The 24,135-nt window shown below is 40.9% G+C and overlaps 1 protein-coding gene and 1 long non-coding RNA gene across 2 annotated transcripts in view; one reads left to right on the forward strand and one right to left on the reverse strand.

Moving 5' to 3' along the window:
- Positions 1 to 1,072: 1,072 nt before the first annotated feature.
- LOC107976933 (uncharacterized) lies at positions 1,073 to 9,591 on the forward strand. The gene is made up of 3 exons (XR_008547500.2): positions 1,073 to 2,866; positions 4,031 to 4,138; positions 9,245 to 9,591. It is a non-coding gene; the product is annotated as an uncharacterized LOC107976933 (long non-coding RNA).
- A 1,929-nt stretch (positions 9,592 to 11,520) lies between these two features.
- Positions 11,521 to 24,135, reverse strand: part of CMPK1 (cytidine/uridine monophosphate kinase 1) — a 31,114-nt gene continuing 18,499 nt past the window's right edge. Inside the window, exons 2-6 of the mRNA XM_001163827.8 lie at positions 21,743 to 21,889; positions 17,248 to 17,400; positions 15,369 to 15,445; positions 15,061 to 15,157; positions 11,521 to 13,657 (exon numbers count right to left, since the gene is read on the reverse strand). Coding sequence (XP_001163827.1) covers positions 13,616 to 13,657; positions 15,061 to 15,157; positions 15,369 to 15,445; positions 17,248 to 17,400; positions 21,743 to 21,889 — 516 coding nt within the window. The 3' untranslated portion in view covers positions 11,521 to 13,615. The remainder of the gene's footprint in view (positions 13,658 to 15,060; positions 15,158 to 15,368; positions 15,446 to 17,247; positions 17,401 to 21,742; positions 21,890 to 24,135) is intronic.

Genomic DNA, 24,135 nt, shown 5'->3' on the forward strand with positions numbered 1-24,135 from the left:
ATGTTAGCCAGGATGGTCTCAATCTCCTGACCTTGTGATTCACCTGCCTCAGCCTCCCAATGTGCTGGGATAACAGGCGTGAGCCACCGCACCCAGGGATGGATGTTGTTTTAAGTCACTAAGTTAATGGTGATTTATTATGTAGCAAAAGAAAATTAATACACCTGGCTGTCCCCCTACCCATCTGCTCCCAAAACTCTTATTTTGTTTATGTTCCAAGAGGTGTTTTAGACTAGACTGCAGACAGGCAGACCTGGATTCGAGCTTGCCCTCTATAAGGATTTGCAGTCATGAGCACAGTAAACATTCACTAAACAGCAGCTGTAATGATCGTTTTTATATTCATACTCCCTCTGTAATTGATCCCAATTCCCTGCCCCACTTCTCTGGAAAGTTTGCACACCCTCCCCTGCACTTTGCACTTATTCTCCTACTGCATTATCAGACGTTGCCTCAGCCCCTGTCATGATGAAAGAGCTCTGAGAATGTGGAAGAACACAGTGGAACTTTCTGGAAGTTTGAGGTATCCAGTGAAGAGGGCTGCTCAGGGAGGGGTGAGTTATCTGTTGCTAGGGTAGCTACCTGTCAGGGATGCTGGAAGGGTTTGACTTCATGACATCTTGAGTCTGCCTCTAGCTTGTGTTTTCAAGCTGGCATTTTGTGGGGGGGGCGGCGTAGTGGGGGGAATTTTTTTTTTTTTTTTTTTCCAGATAGTCTCTCTCTGTTGCCCAGGCTGGAGTGCAGTGGTGCGATCTCAGCTCACTGCAACCTCCACCTCCCAGGTTCAAGAGATTCTCCTTCCTCAGCCTCCCAAGTAACTGGGATTACAGGCGTGAGCCACTACACCCAGCCTGGCACTTGTTTTATTGAAATATACACACACACACACACACACACACACATAAGCCAGGAGGCAGGTGCTAGAAGGTGAGAGACCTCTCCAGCTGGGGTTAATGGGGAAGGCAGAGTCAGGTATTAGAGTGAGGCATTAATTCATTCACTGAATTACTTGAACATGTATTCTTGACTCTGGCAGTCTTGCACTGGGAGATTCTGACATAGACTGAAAAATAGGTGAGATTTTGACAGCTTCTCCTGTGGAAAAAGTTCCAGGTAGAAGTCACATCATGATCAAGACCTGACAGATCCAATTCTCCATGGAGCAGCCACAGGACAAGCAGGGAGTGCTGAAGCATGCGTTCTGCTAGGAGGGAGGAGGGATGGGACTTGTGGTTGTTTTGGTGGTGTGGGACAGGGAAAGGATGAGAATGAGCACAGTGGATCCTGGAAGGTTGGGGCTGGGATCAAGGAGTCTCCTAGTTCTGTGCAGGGATCCAGAACAGGGAGATGCAGGCTTGTGGGTACAGAAACAATTGACCAGCTGGCAGAAGCCATGAAAGGTGGATGCAGGATGGATCCTGGGCGCCTCTTGGTGGCCATACTGATAACTACACCTGGTAACACCCGGACAGCCAGTGCCCAGCTGATGGACTGCTTCACTTAACTCTGCACTGGGAGGACACACACACCTACCCCGGACTATCTCTCATTGCAGTAAGAATGATTTGTGTAAATGCATCTGTGCCTGAGGCTGTGCCTGAGGCTGTGTGTCTTGTTGCCCAAATGCGTTGGTGTATACTTGTGTATGAGTGTATGCACGTTCATTTGTGTGTCTGAGAATGTGTATTGGTGCTGGTGACTGCGCACATGTGCAAGTTGTGCATGCATGTATGTACTAGGTGCTAGCATGTAAGTATGCATTTGCATGCACTAATGCCAAAACATGCATCTGTATGTGTGTATGTTTGTGCAGATGTGATCTCTTGTGTGCTTGTGTCTGAGTGCATGTGTGGTAATTTAAGTGTATGGGGCTTGGCTTTCTGTTACACATTGAAATAGTTAAGCTCCATAATCTTATTGTTTGTTTAAAGTTTGCTCTTGGATGCAGGCCTGTTCCAGAATAACTAGCAGATGCGAAAAGCATCCATTATGTATTTTTGCAATTAGCCGAAAACCCAGAAACTTTTCTTAAATAACAGACACAATTCTGTGGGTTGCTTATTGCTGGGAGCCACCTCCTCTCCCGGCTCGTCTAGTGCCCAGCCCCAACCCTGGCCAAGCCAGAGAGGGTTTGCAAACTGTCCCTAGTGAGATGGAAAAACCATTAAGGGTTTCAGAATACAGCTCAAGGGACAGCTTACAGTGAAGAGGAGGAGGAGGAAAACGGGAGCAGCCTCCTAAATCTAAAAAGCCCTTGTCAAATTGACTCATGCAGCCCAGCTTTCTAGTCTGGACTCAGCTAAACAGACACTGGATAAAATTCACCTTCCTTTACCTGTTATGAAAGGTTTATCGCTTTATCTTTGCATACTCCTATCTCCCATTATTTGGTGCATGGACCCTCACCCCCTCCAGCTAAGTGGGTCTCTCCTGTCCCTCACTGCTATCTTTTTGCTACTGCTGTTTCTCTCTTTTCCAATGCAAACTGGGCACCTCCTGCCCACCAACAGCATTAATGCCAGTAAACTTTGTTAAGCACTTATCCCAGGCACTGGGGAGGACACCCAGGGAGGGGGTGGGAGGCAGAAACAGAGGCTTAGGGAAACTTCTCAGCATTTGGGTTCTTATGGTAAGGCACAGATCCTCATGATGCCCCTTAGCCTTTCCTCCCCACTTGTATATACAGGGAACTCTTATGTGTCAGAGAGTATGTCTGGAATTCCAGGTGGACTTCAGACTTAGATACCTACTTGAAGAAGATGATCCCCAAACCACAGAATCTCCAGAGTGAAAGACTAAAGCATTCTGCCAAATAAGCATCCAGGGCCTGCGTGCACACTTCCAGGGACGGTGATCATGTCCTCAGGTACTCCACTTCAGTGTTGGGTGGCTCTGACCTTAGACGGTCTTCCTTATGTTGTTTCCACTGCCCTAGTTCTGCCCTCAAGCCCACATTGAATACATGTACTCCATCTCCCTTCAGAGGATTGTAGACAGTGGTGGTAGTCCCCTGGCCTCTCCTCACCATTTTGTTTTTGTTTTTGATATGGAGTCTCACTCTGTCACCAGGCTGGAGTACAGTGGTGTAATCTTGGCTCACTGCAGCTTCCACCTCCTGGGTTCAAGCAATTCTCCTGCCTCAGCCTCCTAAGTAGCTGGGACTACAAGCACTAGTCACCATGCCTGGTTAATGTTTTGTATTTTTAGTAGAGACGGGGTTTCACCATGTTGGCCAGGTTGGTCTGGAACACCTGACCTCAAGTGATCCACCTGCCTCGGCCTCCCAAAGTGCTGGGATTACAGATATGAGCCACCGTGCCCAGCCTCTCCTCACCTTTTAAGACAGTGGCAGCTGCTAAGTAAGATTATAGAAAGCCCACTATGCCAAGCTGCCATCCATGTGACAACTCCCTTAGTGGGAGAGCATTTGTGATACTGTTGCAGTACTTCCCTCTCACTCTGTGAGCTCAGGAATGGCAGCAGACTAAGCAGCTGTTTAATTTGTGAGCTTTCACTATGGTTTGTCACCAACTGTCAATTCATCAACACTAAGTACCTACTCTGTGCTAGACACTGTGGATAAAAAGACCAAGCCTTTTTTTTTTCAACTTTTATTTTAAATTCAGGGAATACATGTGCAGGTCTCTTAATGGTTATATTGCATGATGCTGAGGTATGGGGTACAATTGATCTTGTCACCCAGGTAGTGAGCATAATTCCCAATAGGTAGTTTTTCCTTGCCTCTCACTCTTTTGCAGCCCCCAGTGTCTATTGTTCCCATCTTTGTGTCCATGTGTACCCAATGCTTAGCTCCCACTTTTAAGTGAGAACATATATTTACTTTTGTTCCTGTATTAATTCGCTTAGGATAATGGCCTCCAGCTTTATCCACGTTGCTGCAAAGGGCATACTTTTGGGTTTTCTTTATGGCTGCATAGTATTCCAGGGTGTATATGTACCACATTTTCTTTATCCAGTCCACCGCTGAAGGGCACCTGACTTGATTCCATGTCTTTGCTATTGTGTATAGTGCTGCAATGACTTATGAGTGAATGCATCAAAAAGACCAAGTTGAACTTATGAGCAAATGCATCAAAAAGACCAAGACTTGATCCCTTGCCCACAAAGATACAAGGCTGTGAGTTTTCATTATCTGCTCTGATCATTTTGTTTATTATGGTGGTTCTCAAAGTATCAATATCAGTATCGCTTTACACATAAAAGAAATGCAGGGCTGGGAGCGTGGCTCACGCCTATAATCCCAGCACTTTGGGAGGCCGAGGCAGGCGGATCATGAGGTCAAGAGATCGAGACCATCCTGGCCAACATGGTGAAGCCCGTCTCTACTAAAAATACAAAAATTAGCTGGGCGTGGGGCCACATGCCTGTAGTCGCAGCTACTCAGGAGGCTGAGGCAGAAGAATTGCTCGAACCCGGGAGGCAGAGGTTGCAGTGAGCCAAGATCGCGCCACTGCACTCCAGCCTGGCAACAGAGCGAGACTCTGGCTCTAAATAAATAAATAAATAAATAAATAAGAGGCCAGGCGCGGTGGTTCATGCCTTCAATCCCAGCACTTTGGGAGGCAAAGGCAGGGGGATCACTTGAAGTCAGGAGTTTGAGACCAGCCTGGCCAGCATGGTGAAACCCCACCTCTACTAAAAATACAAAAATTATCCAGGTGTGGTGGCATGTGCCTGTAGTCCCAGCTACTTGGGAGGCTGAGGCAGAATCACTTAAACCTGGGAGGCAGAGGTTGCAGTGAACCAAGACTGCACCACTGTACTCCAGCCCGAATGACAGAGTGAGACTCTGTCTCAAAAATAAAATAAAATAAAAGTAATTAAATTAGAATTTCTGGGGGCAGGGCCTGAGGCATTGGTTCTTGTTTTAAATATGGTTAAAAAGACATTCAACAAATGCTGAGCATACTGAATGAAATCCTGCTACATAGTAACATAGTGGTTCTGGAGTATCACAGGATACTACTTTGCTTTTCCAAGTGTTTGTTAGGAATGACTGAGGTAAATGCATGTTAGTGGCCGGGCACGGTGGCTCAGTGGCTCACACCTGTAATCCCAACATTTTGGGAGGCCAAGGCAGGCAGATCACTTGAGGTCAGGAGTTCGAGACCAGCCTGGGCAACATGTCTCTATAAAGTTTTTTTAAAAATTAGGTGGGCGTGGTGGTACATGCATGTGGTCCCAGCTACTCGGAAAGCTGAGGTGGGAGGGTCGTTTGAGCCTGATGAAGGGCAGAGGTTGCAGTCGGGCAACAGAGCCAGACCCTGTCCTTTCTTTTTTTAAAAAAAAAAAAAAAAAAAGCATGTTGGTGTTGAGGAGTAAGAGCTGGGAGAAAGGAGAACTGGGTTCTAGGCCTAGTTCTGCTCCTAACTGTCTGGAGGGCTTTGAAGAGGACACTTTCCTTCTTTCAATATACAAACATTTATTTATCTACTCTGTGTCAGGTTATTAAGACAATAGAGAAATCCAACTAAGACCTCTGAAATCTCTTTCCCATTCAAAGACTCCATTGATTAAGAACCACAACACACAGCTATAGAGGGGAAGGCAGGCTAAAAGCATCTATTTTATTCTTTTCGAATTTAATAAATAGATACTAAAGTGCTTAGGATGTACTATAATCTTATAAGGCTTCAAGTAGAAATTTATATTAAGTCATTTCAAATCTGTGGCGTGAACAAAAACTGTCAAAAGCCTTCAGAAAGCAGAGATTTCCCATGTCCTAACATATAGTGAAACAGAGGTACAATAGGTAAAAAAAATCTATCAACATAGATTGAACTATGGATGAGTGGGTGAGATTTTTCGCCCAAACATTGCTTTCTTATCCCTTTCTTTTTTTTTCTCCAAGATAGTCACATTGTAAGTCTTTTCATGAGTTGTGTACTGAAAACAGAGGGAAGCTGATGGGGTCCCAGTACTTTACGATTATCAGCTCCCAGTCTTCAGGGGGAACGAAAATAGAATCCTAAGAGGTCACAAGCAGACTCTACTGGGATCCAAAATTCAGTGATATAACTTGTAGCTACAGCTACTGCCAAAAATATTTTTCCATTTCAGTTTATTTTTACAACAAATAATGAGTGCCTACTATGTGCAGGCACTGGTCTAGGTATTGGAAAACAGGAATAAACAAGGTAAGTGCTCTTCTGGCACTTAAAATCTAGAGGGGAAATCAACAATAAGTAAAAGTAACTTCACATGGTGATATATGCACTGAGAAAATAAACAAGGGTAATAGACTAGTGATGGGAAGCACGGGGGGTATATTAGAGGTCACATTGCCTTATTACAGATAGGCAGCAGGGGCTACTGGACAGGAGGCAGATCTTTTTTTTTTTTTTTTGATACAGAGTCTCGATCTCAGGTAGGAGTGCAGTGGCGCAATCTTGGCTCACTGCAACCTCCACCTCCCAGGTTCAACCAATTCTCCTGCCTCAGCCTCCCAAGTAGCTAAGATTACAGGTGCACGCCACCATGCCCAGCTAATTTTTCTATTTTTAGTAGAGATGGGGTTTCACCATGTTGGCCAGGCTGGTCTCAAACTCCTGACCTCAGGTGATCTGCTCTCTTCAGCCTCCCAAAGTGCTGGGATTACAGGCATGAGACACCGCACCCAACCTGGGAGGCAGATCTTTAAGGCCCAGAGGTCTGGGTTCTAGTTCCAAACCCACCACTCTCTAGCATAAAGATTGTGGCAATTGACTTGAACTCTTTGGGCCTCAGTTTAATCATCCTTGAAACAGGAAAATCACCATTCCAACCTGCCTCAGAATTGCTGGGAAAAGAAAACAAAATCACAGAGGTAAAAAAGTTTGCCAGCAATGAAAGCACTACACAGAAACACAATCAGCTAAGAAACCACTGGATTTGAGCTTATCTAGTAAGCCTGTTGAGGGTAGTGGTTGTATATTAACTGACTGTTGTATCCGCAATGTCTCAAACATATTTTGAATGAATGGCCAGCCAAATTTTGTAATGTGATTATTTTGGTGCCATTGTCATCCCTTGGTCCAGTGACAGTCGCGTGGCCTAAGGCAGATGTGGACTACCTGCAACAAATCTGATTCCAGTCACAGGGGTCAGCATCTCTGAAAATTGGCTTGCTAGTGACCAGTTAGCTAAATTAAAATGACAGACCCTTGCATGAATGTGATTACAGACTGTGGTAATACCTCCTATGTGTACCTAGCTATTATTTCACCAACTAGCCATAATCTGTGTCATATAAAACAATGATTTAGCTGCTGACTATAAACAGCTACTTTCTTAAGTCAAATACATAAACAAAACTCAGAAATAGCCACAAAATTACTGAAACCACAAGTTAAAGATAAATGAAGATAGATGGTGTTAAGGAAATCACATTCCTTAATCCCATTTTCATCAACAAAATACTCGTGGAGAGAAGTGCGAGTGTGGCCTGTGAACCTGAAGACTTTTGAACAGATTAAGACACAGTGTTTTGTGGGAGTGATTATTGATAGAATAAAAAAGTTCCAGCAAGAACCATCATGTCCCCTGTGGCTGGTGGCTGAGCTGTGTGTCTCCTCCTCTGCTGCTACCATTTAAAAAAAAAAAAAAAGAAAAAGAAAAGAACAATAAAAAAGAAACATCATGTATAAAGTAGAACTAGATGGAACAAAATCCTGCTTCTCTATACAAATGGTTTTACTCTCATCCCATCACATCCCCTGTATTTCAGAATTTCCATTTGCACATAGTAGCAGCAGTGCAAGTCCAGGAGTTATCTTCTTTCCCCAGACAGCACTTATCCAGACCTAAGTAAAGGCCTTAAACAGAGAAAGGAAGGAAGGAATATAGATACAGTCTCTGCTCAATCATCTTTGATACTGAATATGACATAGACATTCTGACAGTTATTTTGGAACCAGGGGGATTTTGATGTAGCTGTTTCAACTTGTTCATTTTAATGTTTAAAGACTAATAAAAAATTAGTCTTTATTTATTTATTTATTTATTTAGAGGCGGAGTCTTGATCTGTCGCCCAAGCTGGAGTGCAGTGGCATGATCTCGGCTCACTGCAACCTCCACCTCCCAGGCTCAAGTGATTCTCCTGCCTCAGCCTCCTGAGTAGCTGGGACTACAGGTGCACGCCACCACGCCCAGCTAATTTTATGTATTTTTAGTAGAGACGGGGTTTCACCATGTTGGCCAGGCTGGTCTCAAACTCCTGACCTCAAGTGATCTGCGGGCCTCGGCCTCCCAAAGTGCTGGGATTACAGGCGTGAGCCACCACACCCAGCCCCTAAAAAATGAGTCTTTAAACTTCAGCATTTTCCCCTCCAAATCATGTAAATAATGTATCATTTGACTATTATCCCAGCTGAGGATAGACCAATGGTAGTGCTTATTGTGCACCTGGTTAATTAAAAAGAAAACAGTGTGACATTTTTTCAAGGACGTTTTGATGCAGTCTCTTCACAATCATACCTACTAGACTGGCCAAGTGTTGGCAGCTGTTTTGGAGCCATTTGTGAAAATCCTTCTTGATAAAACTAATAAACAACTTAGGGTTAGCCATGCACACAGCTTTGTCCTTTTAAGTACCAACTAATGAACCTATTCATTGTCTTTCCCTTCTGGAAGTTCTTGGAGCCAAGCAGCTATAAGAAGGCCAGTTCAACCCACAGTCCTCAAAGGGCTGCAAAGTCTTAGACATTAGCAAGGAAACTTACTCAGTTCAGGGTTTTTCTTGGAAGCTCATCTTGAGACTACATATCATTTTTTTTTCTAATGTCATAGAAATAGCTACTGAGAGTACATATCTTCCAGAAAGCCTTCAAAATAGTAGTGTAAGAACATACCCAAAGCTCACATTCATGGCTTTTTAAAAATTTTACTTTCTCTTTTAATATGTGGTTCTTCAATTAAAGGAGGATGCATATGTGGTATGCTGCCTAACTGCTTGATTTCATTGTGTGGAAGGCAATTCTTAGAGTGTATCTGTGCTTATCTAACATTAGGGCTGGGATGTGGGAAAGTATCTGGTAACCTGTCTCTGCAGATGCTTTTACTTTGGATGGTGTCAAAGGCCAGTGTTCACAAGTCGCATACAGTTACTTCGAAATGTATCATAAATAAAAAATTATATTCTGTAGCTGAAAGAACCTCACCTAGAGAAATGTTCTGATGTATTACCCTTGTCTCCCTAAATAAGACAAAATAATTAAAACCTCTTCTCTTACCCTCTTTATTTCAGGAGGACAAAGCCATGAAGGAAAAGCCTCATTGAAGAAGAGGAACCTAAGAGAAGCAGGTTCTGCTCTGATGAACTCCCATAAAGGCGTTCCCATAAAGGTGTGAGCCTGAGTGATAATCTAGATATGGTACAGTTGACATCAGGTATATGGCGGCAGCCAGAAATTCAACTTTGTCCATCAGCTCTCTGCACAACAGGAAAGATGGTGACCTTCCAGGCTTATCTGAGGTCCAAGAGTAACATCACAAACACAGTAACTACACCCAGCCAAAGAAAAGCATACCTGAATCCAAGAGAGTATTTACACTGGCCTCAGGGATGAGGAAATAAAGGAGTAAGTGATTAGGACCATTGTTTTCCTTTCTCTTTGGTACAAAATAAATGAGCTTCCTTTCTTTCATTAAAAATAAATGTTTAGGCCGGGCGCGGTGGCTCACGCCTGTAATCCCAGCACTTTGGGAAGCCGAGGCGGACGGATCACGAGGTCAGGAGATCGAGACCATCCTGGCTAACACGGTGAAACCCTGACTCTACTAAAAATACAAAAAATTAGCCGGGCGTGGTGGCGGGCGCCTGTAGTCCCAGCTACTCGGGGGGGCTGAGGCAGGAGAATGGCGTGAACCCGGGAGGCGGAGGTTGCAATGAGCCTTAATCGCGCCACTGCACTCCAGCCTGGGCGACAGAGCGAGACTCCGTCTCAAAAAAAATAAAAAATAAAAAATAAATAAATGTGTATAATTAACGAATACTTAATTTAGCTGAAGTATGCAGGTGGGCTAGGGAGAACTGAAATAGAAAACATAAGAATGATTAAAGTTAACCAACAGAAGACACTGGAAGGTCTATCTATATCAGAATGTTTTAAAAAAAAAAAAAAACCTCCTGGAAGGCAGAAAATATATTTTTTTGTTTTTTTTGTTTGAGATGGAGTCTCGCTCTGTCGCCCAGGCTGGTGTGCAGTGGCGCAGTCTCAGCTCACTGCAAGCTCCGCCCACGGGTTCACGCCATTCTCCTGCCTCAGCCTCCTGAGTAGCTGGTACTACAGGCGCCCACCACCATGCCCAGCTACTTTTTTGTATTTTTAGTAGAGACAGGGTTTCACCATGTTGGTCAGGCTGGTCTCAAACTCCTGACCTCATGATCCACCCGCCTCGGCCTCCCAAAGTGCTGGGATTACAGGCATGAGCCACCGCGCCCGGCCAGAAAAAGAGTTTGTAGCACTATTTGCTTGTGCAATTAGTATGTGTTTGAAGATGACAACCAAACCTCCGGGGAGAAGATGCTGACCTCATCTGGCCAGTACTTTCAGCCACTATTATCTCCAGGGACCACTGGAATGTTTGTGAACCACTTAAATTCCAAGAGTAAAGCCAAAAGTCCACAAAAAGCCCACATCCTGATATACATTGCTTACTGTCATCTTCCCCCAAAAGAGATAAGTGATTGATGCTGCTGGTAGGTAATGAAATAGACTGCTTTTGTCTCAGTGGAGATTACTTCTTGAAGGAACGGGATAAAATCATGCTTTCTGCTTAAGCCAAAACACAAAAACAGGATGAAAAATTTTCCTCAATCCTGTAAAGCAAAAATAAATTCTAAGCGCCCCCACAACCATCTGAATGGACCCTTCCTCTAGGCCAAGGGCATTCCAGAGTTCATCTGAAAAACTAGTTTCAGGCCATCATGGGGAAGGGAGAGCCAGACATGCCTCATTATACCTCTCCTCCCTTTTGAAATTACTGGTAGAACACACTCTTAATAAGAAGCATTTACAGTCTATTTTCTCTGAAGCCTGCTACCTGAAGGCTTCATCTGCATGATAAAACCTTGGTCTCCAACAAACCTTGTATCAACCTAGACGTTCCTTTCTATTTATAGTAACTCTTTCAACCAATTGCCAATCAGAAAATCTTTAAATCTGCCTAAGGCTTGGAAACTTTCCCCACACCTGCTTCCAGTTGTCCCACCTTTCTGGACTGAACCATGTATACATCTTACATGTATTGTCTGATGTCTCATGTCTCCCTAAAATGTATAAAAACAAGCTGCACACTGACCACTGTATGCACTTGTTCTCAGGATCTCCTAAGGGCTGTGTCACAAGCCACTCATCACTCATATTTGGCTTAGAATAAATCTCTTCAAATATTTTACAGAGTTTGACTCTTTGCATCGACAGTCCTGAACTCTGCTTTTGTAGTGTGAGGACCCACATGTTAAATAGGATACTTCTTGATCTTCAATATGCTTAGAGAACAGAAATCTAAACCAACAAATAGCAAAGGCCACAGCACAAAATTTATTGAGATTATTTACTAAATAATTGATATACATCCAACATCACTGAATGGAAATAATTTAAAAATAAGCAAGGCTTAAATTGAGGTCTTTCAAAAAACTCAAAAAATTCTTGGTGACTGTATCTTTAACAAATGGAATGACAAAACTAGTTAAGTCATATTATCTCAATCAACTCCAAAACTCAATGTTGCCAACATGTTTTTCTACTTAAAAGCAAACAAAAAGCAAAGCCTCATAATTTAGTAATTACCATGTTTCTTGGTTTCTGTTCTCAAACGCCACAGAAGGATATCTGATGAAAGGAAGCAAAGCACCTAGTCTCATCAGTCTTCTTCAAAACTTTAAGGTTGCTTTCACAATCTCACTATAAATATTTAGATTCCTATCTGACAGATTTCTTCACTTATGTGAGTAGGAATGCTCTCGAAACCTTAGTCTTTACTCTTGCTTCATACTAGAGCTGTTTGATTAAACCACCTCTGTATTTGCTGGCCTGCAACACTAGATAAGAACTCATTCCTATCTCTTCCAAGAAACCAAGATAATCTCAATATGAATTTTAGTGGCCAATATGTTATAGTACTTAGCAATACTTTGTTTTCTAATGGCAAGTATGTTGAAAAATTTATCATTAAGTGAATTTCATAACACATAGAAATAAATGATTCTATTAAAATATAAAAACATCCATTAACTTGTCCTATTTCCAGTGACTTTAAATATCAAATCTAATTATACAAAGACAAAATTATTTGCCCTATTTGACCCTGTGTACCAAATGATGTAAGTGCTGAAAATAAGAAACATTTTAAGATTTTAAATCTCATATTAAGAACCTCGGATACCACTTAGCATTGTGACAGAAGAAAAAAAAGTAAGGTGAAAACAAATTCCTCAGAGATTTTTAAAGGAAGAATTGGTGTAAAAGAATATTCCTTTGGACTCTATAGCCCTTTAAAAATCATTTATCTTTTGGTGCTTCAACATGATGCCAAACAAAAATCTACTGAATAAAAATAGCAAGGAAGGGAATCAAACATTTATAAGATATATTTATTATTTTTCTGACCAAAGTGCAATGATTTTTAAATCTTTTTAAACAAATAACTATGAAAAAAGTATTCAAGAAAATAAAATACAAATGGGAAATTTAACTAGATTGCTTCTTCTAATTAATCCTAAGCTTTTATTAAGTCTAGAAAACAAACAAAAAAAACCTTTGAAGTGTTACTAAAATGCTAACTGAATCATTTTAGCATAAATCTAGCCACATGCATTTCAAGGTTCCACTGCTACGAATTTTGTTAAGATCAGCTGAATCATGAATAACACTATATAATAGAGTATAAGGAACACAAGCATTAGATGTGATCCTTGCCCCATACCCTTAGATTATGTCAGACTAAAGCTGACAATTCTGCCAGGCTCTGAACCCCTAGTGCCCCCAACCCAAATCTTGGAAGCAAAGAATATGCCCTGTCATACAACTTTGTACAAGTTGTAGTAAAACAAAGCTTAAGTTTTCTCATCTTTCTACAGCAAATGGTCAGTTATTTAATAAACACTAAAATGCTGCTAAGAATCCATTTTGAGTTTGTTTACCAAACACATTGTGCAAGAACTGACTACACAAAAAGTTCCTTTGAAATTTGGTCCACAAATTCACTTAAGGTTGGAAATTTAAAACTTGCAAGAAAAAGAGGAAGCGGGTATCCCTAAATCCTAAAATGTTGTGATTGCTAGAGGGATATATACGCGTACTAAAAAGTTTTGCTCACAGAAGGCACAAACTATAAAAGGGATATTCTTTTTGAATTAAAAAAAAAAATAGCTGATACCCTTCTTTGTTTGGTGAGCACCATAACTAAGATGAAGTTAAACCTGAATTCACTGTCTACTCCTGTGACCAAAAAAAAGAACATAAAAAATTTACTTTGTTTTACCATGTACTTTCCAGCCACTAATTGAGATGTAGTTATGAAAGATTAAAATTGCCTTAAAAAGGGGTCATGATAGCAGCTATCAAAGCAATATTCAAGCATGATTTCAAGGATGCTTTCAGGTTTAGAATTAGCCTTCCTTGTCAAAAATCTGCACAACTTCATCAAAAACCTGTAAAGGAAAAAGATGATAATAATTTTAAAAGCAGGTACTGTTAAAATACCATACAGCTAAGTTCTTATTAAAAATAATCAAATTTGGCCGGGCACGGTGGCTCACATCTGTAATCTCAGCACTTTGGGAGGTCGAGGCGGGCAGATCACTTGAGTTCGGGAGTTCAAGACCAGCCTGGCCAACATGGCAAAACCCCGTCTCTACTAAAAATACAAAAATCAGCCAGGCGTGGTGGCGGGCACCTGTAATCCCAGCTACCCAGGAGGCTGAGGCAGGAGAATTACTTGAACCCAGGAGACGGAGGTTGCAGTGAGCTGAGATCACACCATTGCACTCCAGCCTGGGCAACAGAGTGAGACACTGTCTCAAAAAATATATATAAATAAAATAATATAAAAAATAAAGACTCCATCTCCAAACAGGGTCACACACAAAAAAATCAAATTTACATTAATTTTCAAAATTAATCATTTTTTTGAATCACATACTTAGTTTCATCTATTTTACTTTAGACAGTAATATTATATAAATAATACATATAAAATTATGACTATATTACATTCAATTAGTGCTTTTAGGACAAAATATTCTTGAGAGGCTACCAATAATTTGATAAAATATAAACTGTAAATAAAATGTAAAATAAAATATAAAATATAACTGAAGTGGCTTATCTTCTTAGTTCTGATTCTAAAACACAGTTTTCTCGTGTATTACCTCACCTCTATACAAAGTGTCAATGGATTAAAAAAAGATTCCCTGAATCTTCTTCCCCTGGGCCTTTCTATCTTATGACTATAAGAGGATGAAGATTCAGGGAATCGGGGAAAGGGAGGTTAGGTTCCTTAAGAGACACGAGAAATTTTGTTGCGCTTGCAAACCACAATTTAGAGATCACTATTTACGAAAAAAAAGAGAAGTGATAAGTCATGGAAACCTTCACCTGTGGTGCTATTTGTTCTGTGGCAGAAGAAAGAAGCCTGGAGCTCTTGAGCTAGATGACTTGCCATTCATGTGATCCAACTCACATTTCTTAAAATACCAGTTTTCTAGTGCTTGGGAGCAAATTTAGAATTCATAAACCACCCATTTCTCATGAAGAACAAGTTTGAAGTTATAAACCTCATTTTAGGTTTTACTCAGAAAGGAAAAAAACCCTAATTTTTCATTTAGTCCCCAGTGTCTTCTTTTTTTTTAAGAGACAGAGTCCCAGTATGTTGCCCAGGCTGGTCTTGAACACCTGTGCTGGGATTACAGGCATGAGCCACCATGCCTGGCTTCCAGTGTCTTGAAAAACTAACTAATCTGTGATAGTATTTCTTTTTTTCCTGCTTACCCCAAAACAAATAATCACATTTTTATCTGACATATTTTTTTAAAGACAGGCTAGGAACACTTACTTCATCAACAGATTTAGAAGCATCTATTTTCTTGACTTTCCCCATTTCTTCATATAAGTCAATAATTGGCTTTGTTGACTGAAGGTAGGTCTGAATTCTGCAAAAGAAGTAAATATTGCAAGGTTCTAGGTATCTATCCTTTCTTCTACATGTTATAGGAGAGCTCACAGAACACTGGATCTGCCCCGACTGATTGACCTAACATCTTAAACAAGCCATTTTACATGTTTAAATGTGACTCTTTTATTCCTGTACCAAATAGGGCAGGTCTGGGATTGAAGTGGTTGTATGTAAAAACTGCCAAGTACCTCTTTTCCAAGCTCTCTCTGTTGTCATCACTCCTACCACTACTCTTTCCCCTCTCAAGACATCGTTCAATACAGATCTAAAAAGAGATACAAAGTTATTAAAAAATATAGATATGAATTTGCCATTCTTTTAACCTGCAAAGAAAACAAGAGTTTAAAGAGATGACCAAAAAAACCCTGCAATAAACCCAATGTGTCTAATTCATTAATCAACATGCAAAGTCCTTTTAAACGTAAACATGTGGTTCAATTTATATAAACTAGGTTAAATAAGTACAGAGCATAATAAGAATTCATTCATGACTCAGTTTTTCCTGCTTATTTTTATTCAAACTGTAATAAAAAGATCTGTATGTGTATGATTCCATCTCAGATATATTATTAACTTATTAGGTATGAATTACATGCCTCAAACTTTGTTTCATTTTTGGCTGCTTTTTGATAATTCCATAAATTTGCAAATATTTGAGTCAACATATTTGCATTTGAATAAAGCATCCTTTGTTAATTGTGAATAAACATTCCTTGTTATAAAGCTGTGGTAACATTCTAAAGTTAACTTTGAAGGGTAAATGAAAACATATTTTTGGGGGTTGGAAGAAGAGAGTTACGTTTTAAAACAATGCAAAAGGCCAGCATAGTGGCTCATGCCTGCAATTCCAACACTCTGGAAGGCTAAGGCGGGTGGATCACCTGAGGTCAGGAGTTCGAGACCAGCCTGGCCAACATGACAAAACCCCGTCTCTACTAAAAATACAAAAATTAACTAGGCATGGTGCACATGCCTGTAATCCCAGCTACTTGGGAGGCTGAGGCAGGAGAACTGCTTGAACCTGGGAGGTTGCAGTGAGCTAAGATCGTGCCACTGTACTCCAGCCTGGGCAACAGAGTGAGACTCTGTCTCAAATAAAATAAAATAAAATAAAACAACGCAAAGGCTGCAGCAAGATTCTCCACCAGAGGCACATTTACAATTCAACCTAAGAACAGCCAACTTCTTTCAAGGTACTAACTACTTCAGGCTTTTTAATTAAATGATTCTGAGAAATGTATTTAGTTATTCAAAAGTATGTCTGGCTTCATTATTAGAACTACCAGAAAGAAAAGTACATTTTTTTACTTTTTTCAAGATCATTTCACTCTTAAGACAAATCAGGCTATCTTGTACGTTTCTTTTTTTTTTTCTTTTTTTTGAGACAGTCTTGCTCTGTCGCCCAGGCTGGAGTGCAGTGGTGCCATCTTGGCTCACTGCAACCTCTGCCTCCCAGGTTCAAGCAATTCTCCTGCCTCAGCCTCCCAAGTAGATGGGATTACAGGCATATGCCACCATGCCAGGCTAATTTTTGTATTTTTAGTAGAGAAGGGGTTTCACCATGTTGGCCAGGCCGGTCTTGAACTCCTGACCTAAGGTGATCGCCCACCTTGGCTTCCCAAACTGCTAGGATTACAAGCGTGAGCCACCGCACCCGGCCCTGTATGTTTCTTTAAAACAGAAAGTTTTCCCAACTTCTCAGAAACGTGTTTCTCTTCCAGTAAACAACACCCTAAGGCAAAATACTCTATGATAATAATGTCTACCTAAGAAAGTAGTTCAGCTTCATTACCTAATATTATTATGTATGTCAATTCTTATTTTTTAAAAATCAAAACTGATTCTTGTTATTTTGAAAATAAAGGAAAATTTAGCTCCACAAGGCTGCTAATGCCAAATAGTTTTTAATACTCCAACAGCAAGACAGTGCTGTTCCGTCCATCCAATCTACCAATTCAAAAAACACTGCTGCCAATATAAAATATAAGTTAAAAAATCCTTTGTTTTTTCTAATAGTTGACTAACAGTTGCTTAAAGCCTATGTGGGCAGATGAAGATTTTCATTACCTCATTATTACAGTCAAAAAAGAGAACGAAAGATACATCTGCCTTCCCATCCATGGTCTTGTTCCATCCTTGAAGGTTGTCTTGATTTCTTGGAAACCCATCAATCAAGAATTTATTCCTCTGAGCATTGGCAGCCATTGTCTGATCCATTTCCTAAAGGAAAAAGATTTAGGTTCAATACTACATTAACAAAATGAAATTTCTCAAGCATGGTAGTGTATACATGGGTGTTTGTTTTATTATTATTATTTAAACCATAAGTAAAGGGTGGAGGGTACATAGCAAAAAAAAAAAAAAAGAAAAAAAAAGAAAGAAAGAAAAAAGACTAGAAGGAAATCTATCAATGTATTAAGATGGTTGCCTCAAGTTGGTGTGGTTATGGGTATATGCCCCTCTCAAAACCACCTCATTTTATACACACAATTTTTTTCTGTGGTTTCCAAATTTTCTACAGTTAAGTATATGTTACTTTCACATACACATTCACAAAGTTATAAATAAACAATAAGAGCGGCAATAAGAGGAAAATAACCATTAACCATTATCTTTGCTCCAGCAACTGGAGACCCTCTCTTTGTTCCCTTTGCTCTTCCCAAGTCGTTTTGCTGTAGTGGAAAGTATATTACTTCTACAGGTGCTCAACTCTGCTATTCATATAATTCAAGTCCAACAACACAAAGCTTTGGACAAATATAAAAGACCATTAGCATTAATTATTAATGTAGGATAAAATACTTTTTAACGGAAGCTAATTAAACCCAAATGTCACTGGCTGCCCCAAAACAAAGGGAACAAAAGAACCAGCCCGGCCAAGATGGTGAAACTCCGTCTCTACTAAAAATACAAAAATTAGCTGGGCGTGGTGGCTGGCACCTGTAATCCCAGCTACTGGGGAGGCTGAGGCAGAGAAATGCTTGAACCCAGGAGGTGGAGGTTTCAGTGAGCCGAGATCGTGCCACAGCACTCCAGCCTGGGGGACAGAGTGAGAGACTCTGTCTCAAAAAAAAAAAAAAAAATAGGAAAAAAGAGGATGTGAACTAAGGTGATGACAGAGAAGAGACTAACAGAAGAGGATTAAAAGAAAGATAACTGGAAAGATATGCTCACTGAATGGATTTGGGAAAGTGAGGAAGAGGCAGGAGAATATAGGATGATTCCCAGATTTATGCCTTGAGTAGCTAGGTAGATGGCAGAACCATTAACCAAGACAGGAAGTAAAGGAAGATCACATTTTAGACAATACACTCAGCCTCTGACATGCTGATTTTGAGAAACTTGTGAGACATTCAAATAAAGGCCTAGTAGGTAGGTAGTTAAAAATATATGTCTGGAATTCAAAACAAACATTTTGTTTTAGAGCTATAGACTTTAGCAGCATTAGCATAGTGAAAGCTTTGGGTATGGCTAAAACCATCCAGAAAGAAACATATGAAATGAGAGCTGAATAAGACCAAGTATAAAACCCTGAGAAGCATCATGGTTTTGGAAACTTGCAAAAGAATAACTATTAAAGAGGTTAGAGAAATAGCAGTCACTCAGTAGGGAGAGAAGAAAAAGAGACGCTGTCATAAAGAACAAAGGAGGAATGATTTTCAAACAGACTGATTAAAGTTAAATACTACAAGAAAAATAATGACAAAAGTATTATTTGATAGAGATCATCATTGGTAACATGCAAGAGCAGCTGCAATGGAGATGGAAACAGAATCTGACTGCAAAGGGTTGAAAAGTAGAGAGTGGAAAAGTAGAGAGTGAAAAAGTAAAAACCATATGCTCTTTCATAATACTTTCTCTGCTTTATAGAGCAGAGAAAGGACATTAGAAAGAGTGAATAGGGAGAGAGATTTGTTTATTTTGGAATGGAAGCAGGTTACTCCAACCTCTGAGACAAGAGGTAAGAAAGTGTGTACAAGCCACTTTTCATCCCCAATGTCTTTAGTTCCAACCAGATGCTTACATAGCTCTTTTCCATCAGGCTTCGGCCATTTCTTGTTGTTCCCAATATTGCATTTCTTTTTCTCCCTCACTGTTCTTCTATGTGAACATACCTGTTAATGATTATAGTTCTAGGAATCTAGAATGAAGAGTTACCTAGTAAATACAGGGTGTCTGTTTTTCAGATGTGACATTTATTTATTTATTTATTTATTTTTGAGGCGGAATCTCACCCTGTTGCCCAGGCTGGAGTACAATGGTGCGATCCTGGCTCACTGCAACCTCCGCTTCCGCCTCCTTGGTTCAAGCAATTCTCCTGCCTCAGCCTCCCAAGCAGCTGGGATTACAGGTGCCTGCCACCACGGCCGGCTAATTTTTTTTTTTTTTTTTTTGTATTTTTAGTAGAGATGGGGTTTCACCATGTTGGCCATGTTGGTCTTGAACTCCTGACCTCGTAATTCACCCACCTTGGCCTCTTAAAGTTCTGGGATTACAGGCGTGAGCCACCACACCCGGACATTTTTTTTTTTTTTAAGAAACGGAGTTTCACTCTGTCACCCAACCTGGAGTGCAGTAGCATGATCTCGGCTCACCAAAACCTCTGCCTCCCAGGTTCACGCGATTCTTCTGCCTCAGCCTCCCAAGTAACTGGGATTACAGGTGTGTGCCACCACACTTGGCTAATTTTTTATATTTTTTGGTAGAGACGGGGTTTCACCATGTTGGCCAGACTGGTCCCGAACTCCTGACCTCAAGTGATCCCCCTGCCTTGGCCTCCCAAAGTGCTGGGATTACAGGCGTGAGCCACTGCGCCCAGCCTCAGATGTGACATATTTTAGTTTTAAAAGTTCTTAAGTCTTAGCATTTCACATTGAAGATGGTGATACACCAGAAAAGTAGACACCATGGCTGAGCGAACATCAATGATGAGAGGGACGTGGGTTAAAAAACAGAGAAAGGGCTGGGCATGGTGTCTCACGCCTGTAATCCCAGCACTTTGGGAGGCCCAAGCGGGTGGATCATGAGGTCAGGAGATGGAGACCATCCTGGCTAACACGGTGAAACCCCGTCTCTACTAAAAAATACACAAAAAATTATCCAGGCTTGATGGCGGGCACCTGTACTCCCAGCTACTCAGAAGGCTGAGACAGGAGAATGGCGTGAACCCAGGAGGCGGAGCTTGCAGTGAGCCGAGTTCACGCCACTGCACTCCAGCCTGGGCGACAGAGCGAAACTCCGTCTCCCCGCCAAAAAAAAAAAAAAAAAGGAGAAAGAAGAAAGAAAGAGGTTTATTTAAAAAAAAAAAAAAAAAATTGGGGGCCGGGCACGGTGGCTCACACCTCTAATCCCAGCACTTTGGGAGGCTGAGGCAGGCAGATCATGAGGTCAAGAGATCGAGACCATCATGGCCAACATGGTGAAACCCCATCTCTATTAAAAATACAAAAATTAGCTGGGCATGGTGGTGCACGCCTGTAGTCCCAGCTACTCGGGAGGCTGAGACAGGAGAATCTCTTGAACCCAGGAGGCAGAGGTTGCAGTGAGCCGAGATCGCGCCACTACACTCCAGCCTGGTGACAGAGCGAGACTCTATCTCAAAAAAAAAAAAAAAAAGAAAGCAAAAAAGAAAAAAGGAAAGGGAGCAGGAGAGGGAGGAAAAAAGATGAAACAGAAATGGAAGAGAATAACTGTCTGAATGTTGGGAAGAAAGGACCAAGTGCACATAAATGGATGTTAAGTTGAGCTATAGGTGATCCTAAATCAAAGCAGAGAATCCTTGCCACTGTCCGCTTTCTTCCCAGGTGAAAGCAAAGTTTCCAGTTCTGCCATTCTCAAGCATAACCACCTTCCACAAGCAAGAAATTCAATACTCTGAGCTAGGTGTGGTGGCTCTCTCCTATAATCCCAGCACTTTGGGAGGCCGAGGTGAGAGGATCACTTGAGCCCAGGAGTTCCAGCCTAGCCTACACAACATAGTGAGACCCTGTCTCCACAAAAAATAGAAAAAAATTAGCTAGGTGTGGTGGCATGCACCTGTAGTCCCAGCTATTCAGGAGGCTGAGGTGGGAAGATGGCTTAAGCTTGGACGGTTGAGGCTGCAGCAAGCTGTGATCAGGACACTGCACACCAGCATGGGTGACAAAGACACTGTCTCAAAACAAAACAAAAAATCTTTGATATTTTTCATTACACATATGAAAGGTGGATTTATTTTTATTATTATTGTTGTTTGTTTATTTATTTTTGAGAGGAGGTCTCACTATGTTTCCCAGGCTGGACTTGAACTTCTGGGGTCAAGCAATCCTTCTGCCTCTGTCTCACAAGCAGCTGGGACTACAGGCATATGCCACCACGCCTGGCTTTTTAAAAAATTTTTTTGTAGAGATGGGATTTCACTAGGTTGTCCAGGCTGGTCTTGAATTCCTGGCCTCAAGTGATCCTCTTGCTTTGGCTTCCCAAAATGCTGGGATCACAAGCATGAGCAACTGCCTGGCCAAAAGGTGAATTTAATTTCTTCTTTCCTCGCTGGTTTGAACTGGTTGGCATTCACACTCCTTACCCTCTTTAATAAACTGATGGTTATCTCAACTGGTACAATCTTTCCTTCTTTAATGTACTTTTCAATAAGTTCACCATACTGTGAATCTGGGTTCTTCCTTTCATCACGAAGCAGCTCTCCTGCAGAAAGGTGTGTGTAGCCATATTTCTGAAAGAAGCACACATAGGAAAAATATCAGAATTCATTCAACCCAGTGGTAGGACTATACTTTTTTTCCTTTGTGTTAATTTCTATATTCTAATTTTTCTACAATAAAGAAGTTTTGCTTGTATATTAAATAATAAAGAAAAATTTAAGATATTTCCCATAATCCAGTTTGCTTAATGGATATCTTTATTCTTCATAGCTATAATGTTCAGATAAATATATCCTGGCTGGGCGTAGTGGCTCACGCCTGTAACCCCAACAATTTGGGAGGCTGAGGTGGGTGGATCATGAGGTCAGGAGTTCGAGACCAGCCTGAACAACATGGTGAAACCCCATCTCTCTAAAAACACAAAAATTAGCCAGGCATGGTGGTGCATGCCTGTAATCCCAGCTACTCAGGAGGCTGAGGCAGGAGAATCGCTTGAACCTGGGAGGCGGAGGTTGCAGTGAGCTGAGATCGCGCCACCGCACTCCAGCCTGGGCGACAGCGAGACTCCATCTCAAATAAAAATAAAAAATAAAAAATAAATTTAAAAATCAGCTGGGTATGGTGATTCATGCCTGTAGTCCTAGCTACTTGTAAGGCTGATGCAAAAGGACTGTTTGAGTCTGGGAGTTTAAGGTTGCAGTGAACCGTGATTGCACCACTGCCCTCCAGCCTGGGTGACAGAGCAAGACATTGTCTCAAAAAATGAAAAAAGAAAAACAAAAAGAAAAGCTGCTTCTTCCACATAAACTTGCAAGTTCTTTTTTATTAAAAGAATCATACAATTGATTTTAAAAATGCTTTTACTCTCAAATATTAAAGACACCAAGATAACTATATTTATCGCTCAGTTACAACAACCATATCATCCCAAATTCTTAAGACTCCCTCAATGGAGTTTTCATTTTATCCAAGTATACAATAAATATGTGATAAATTAAATGTTATCTTTAGCTTCGATGTTAAGATTTGAGGCAGCCCACACTCCCAACCCCCTTTTTAAAGAGTATTTCAACGGCACATTTTACAAAAGCAACTCTTTCAATTACCCAGGTTATGGTGAGTTTTCTGTTTTCGGATTACAGAAGCCATATATGTTCTTTACTCCTTTTCTCATTCCCGAAATTGCTGGTTAAATTTGTTCTTGCTTACTAAATAGTAAGTTAACGGTAAGGTAGTCAGCAAATGAAAAGAAAACTCTAAATAGTTTATTTGCTGACTATAATTGAGTATAAAGTTTGATGAGAATAAACAAGATCCTAATATCATCCATGTCTCTCTGTCATATAGGACCTTCCATTAGAAGAAATGGTCAGGCTGGGCAAGGTAGATCATGCTTGTAATCCTAGCACTTTGGGAGGCTGATGCAGAAGGATGGCTTGAGCCCAGGAGTTCAAGACCAGCCTAACCAACACAGACCTCATCTCTATTAAACTTTTTTTTTAAAAGAAAGAAAAAAAGGCTGGGTGCGGTGGCTCACACCTATAATCCCAGCACTTTGGGAGGCCAAGGCGTGTGGATCACCTGAGGTCAGGAGTTTGAGACCAGCCTGGCCAACATGGCGAAACCCCGTCTCTACTAAAAATACAAAAAATTAGCCAGGTGTGGTTGCAGGTGCCTGTAATCCCAGCTACTCAGGAGGTTGAGGCAGGAGAATCACTTGAACTCAGGCAGCAGAAGTTGCAGTGAGCCAAGATCACACCACTGCACTCCAGCCTGGGTGACAGAGTGAGACTCCATCTCAAATAAAAATAATAATTATTATTATACAGTTTGTCAAAAAGAAAAAACAACCTTACCTGCAAAGTCCAAGGAAACAAAGAATTCAAATGAATATAAAGATGTCAAACCTATACACATGTGTCTCATGTTCTCACCCACATTCCATTTTTGTAAATTCTCTATTTACCAGTTTTTTATACTATACTTTTCTTAAGGATTTTGCTAATAATGCTTTCCTCTTACCACAGTTGCAGCAACAACAAAAAAGCAACTATCACTTACATATAAGTTATTATGGTATTTTAGTAACAGCTAGACTTTAAAGAGCATATTTTCAAAGCATTCTGCTGTCATTAAGTAATCACTGAAGCCAGTTTTGAGGAAAGCAAGAATAGATATTTTCCAGTCTTAACCAAAACTTTTTCACATTCTGTGAAATTTCCTTGCAATTAAAACTTAGTGGGTAACTAACAACAGTCTTAAAAGCAACACTCAAAACCATAGCAACTTACAAATACTATAACTACAATTACAAGCT

Source organism: Pan troglodytes, chromosome 1, assembly GCF_028858775.2.
Source record: "Pan troglodytes isolate AG18354 chromosome 1, NHGRI_mPanTro3-v2.0_pri, whole genome shotgun sequence".
Classification (NCBI taxonomy): Eukaryota; Metazoa; Chordata; class Mammalia; order Primates; family Hominidae; genus Pan; species Pan troglodytes.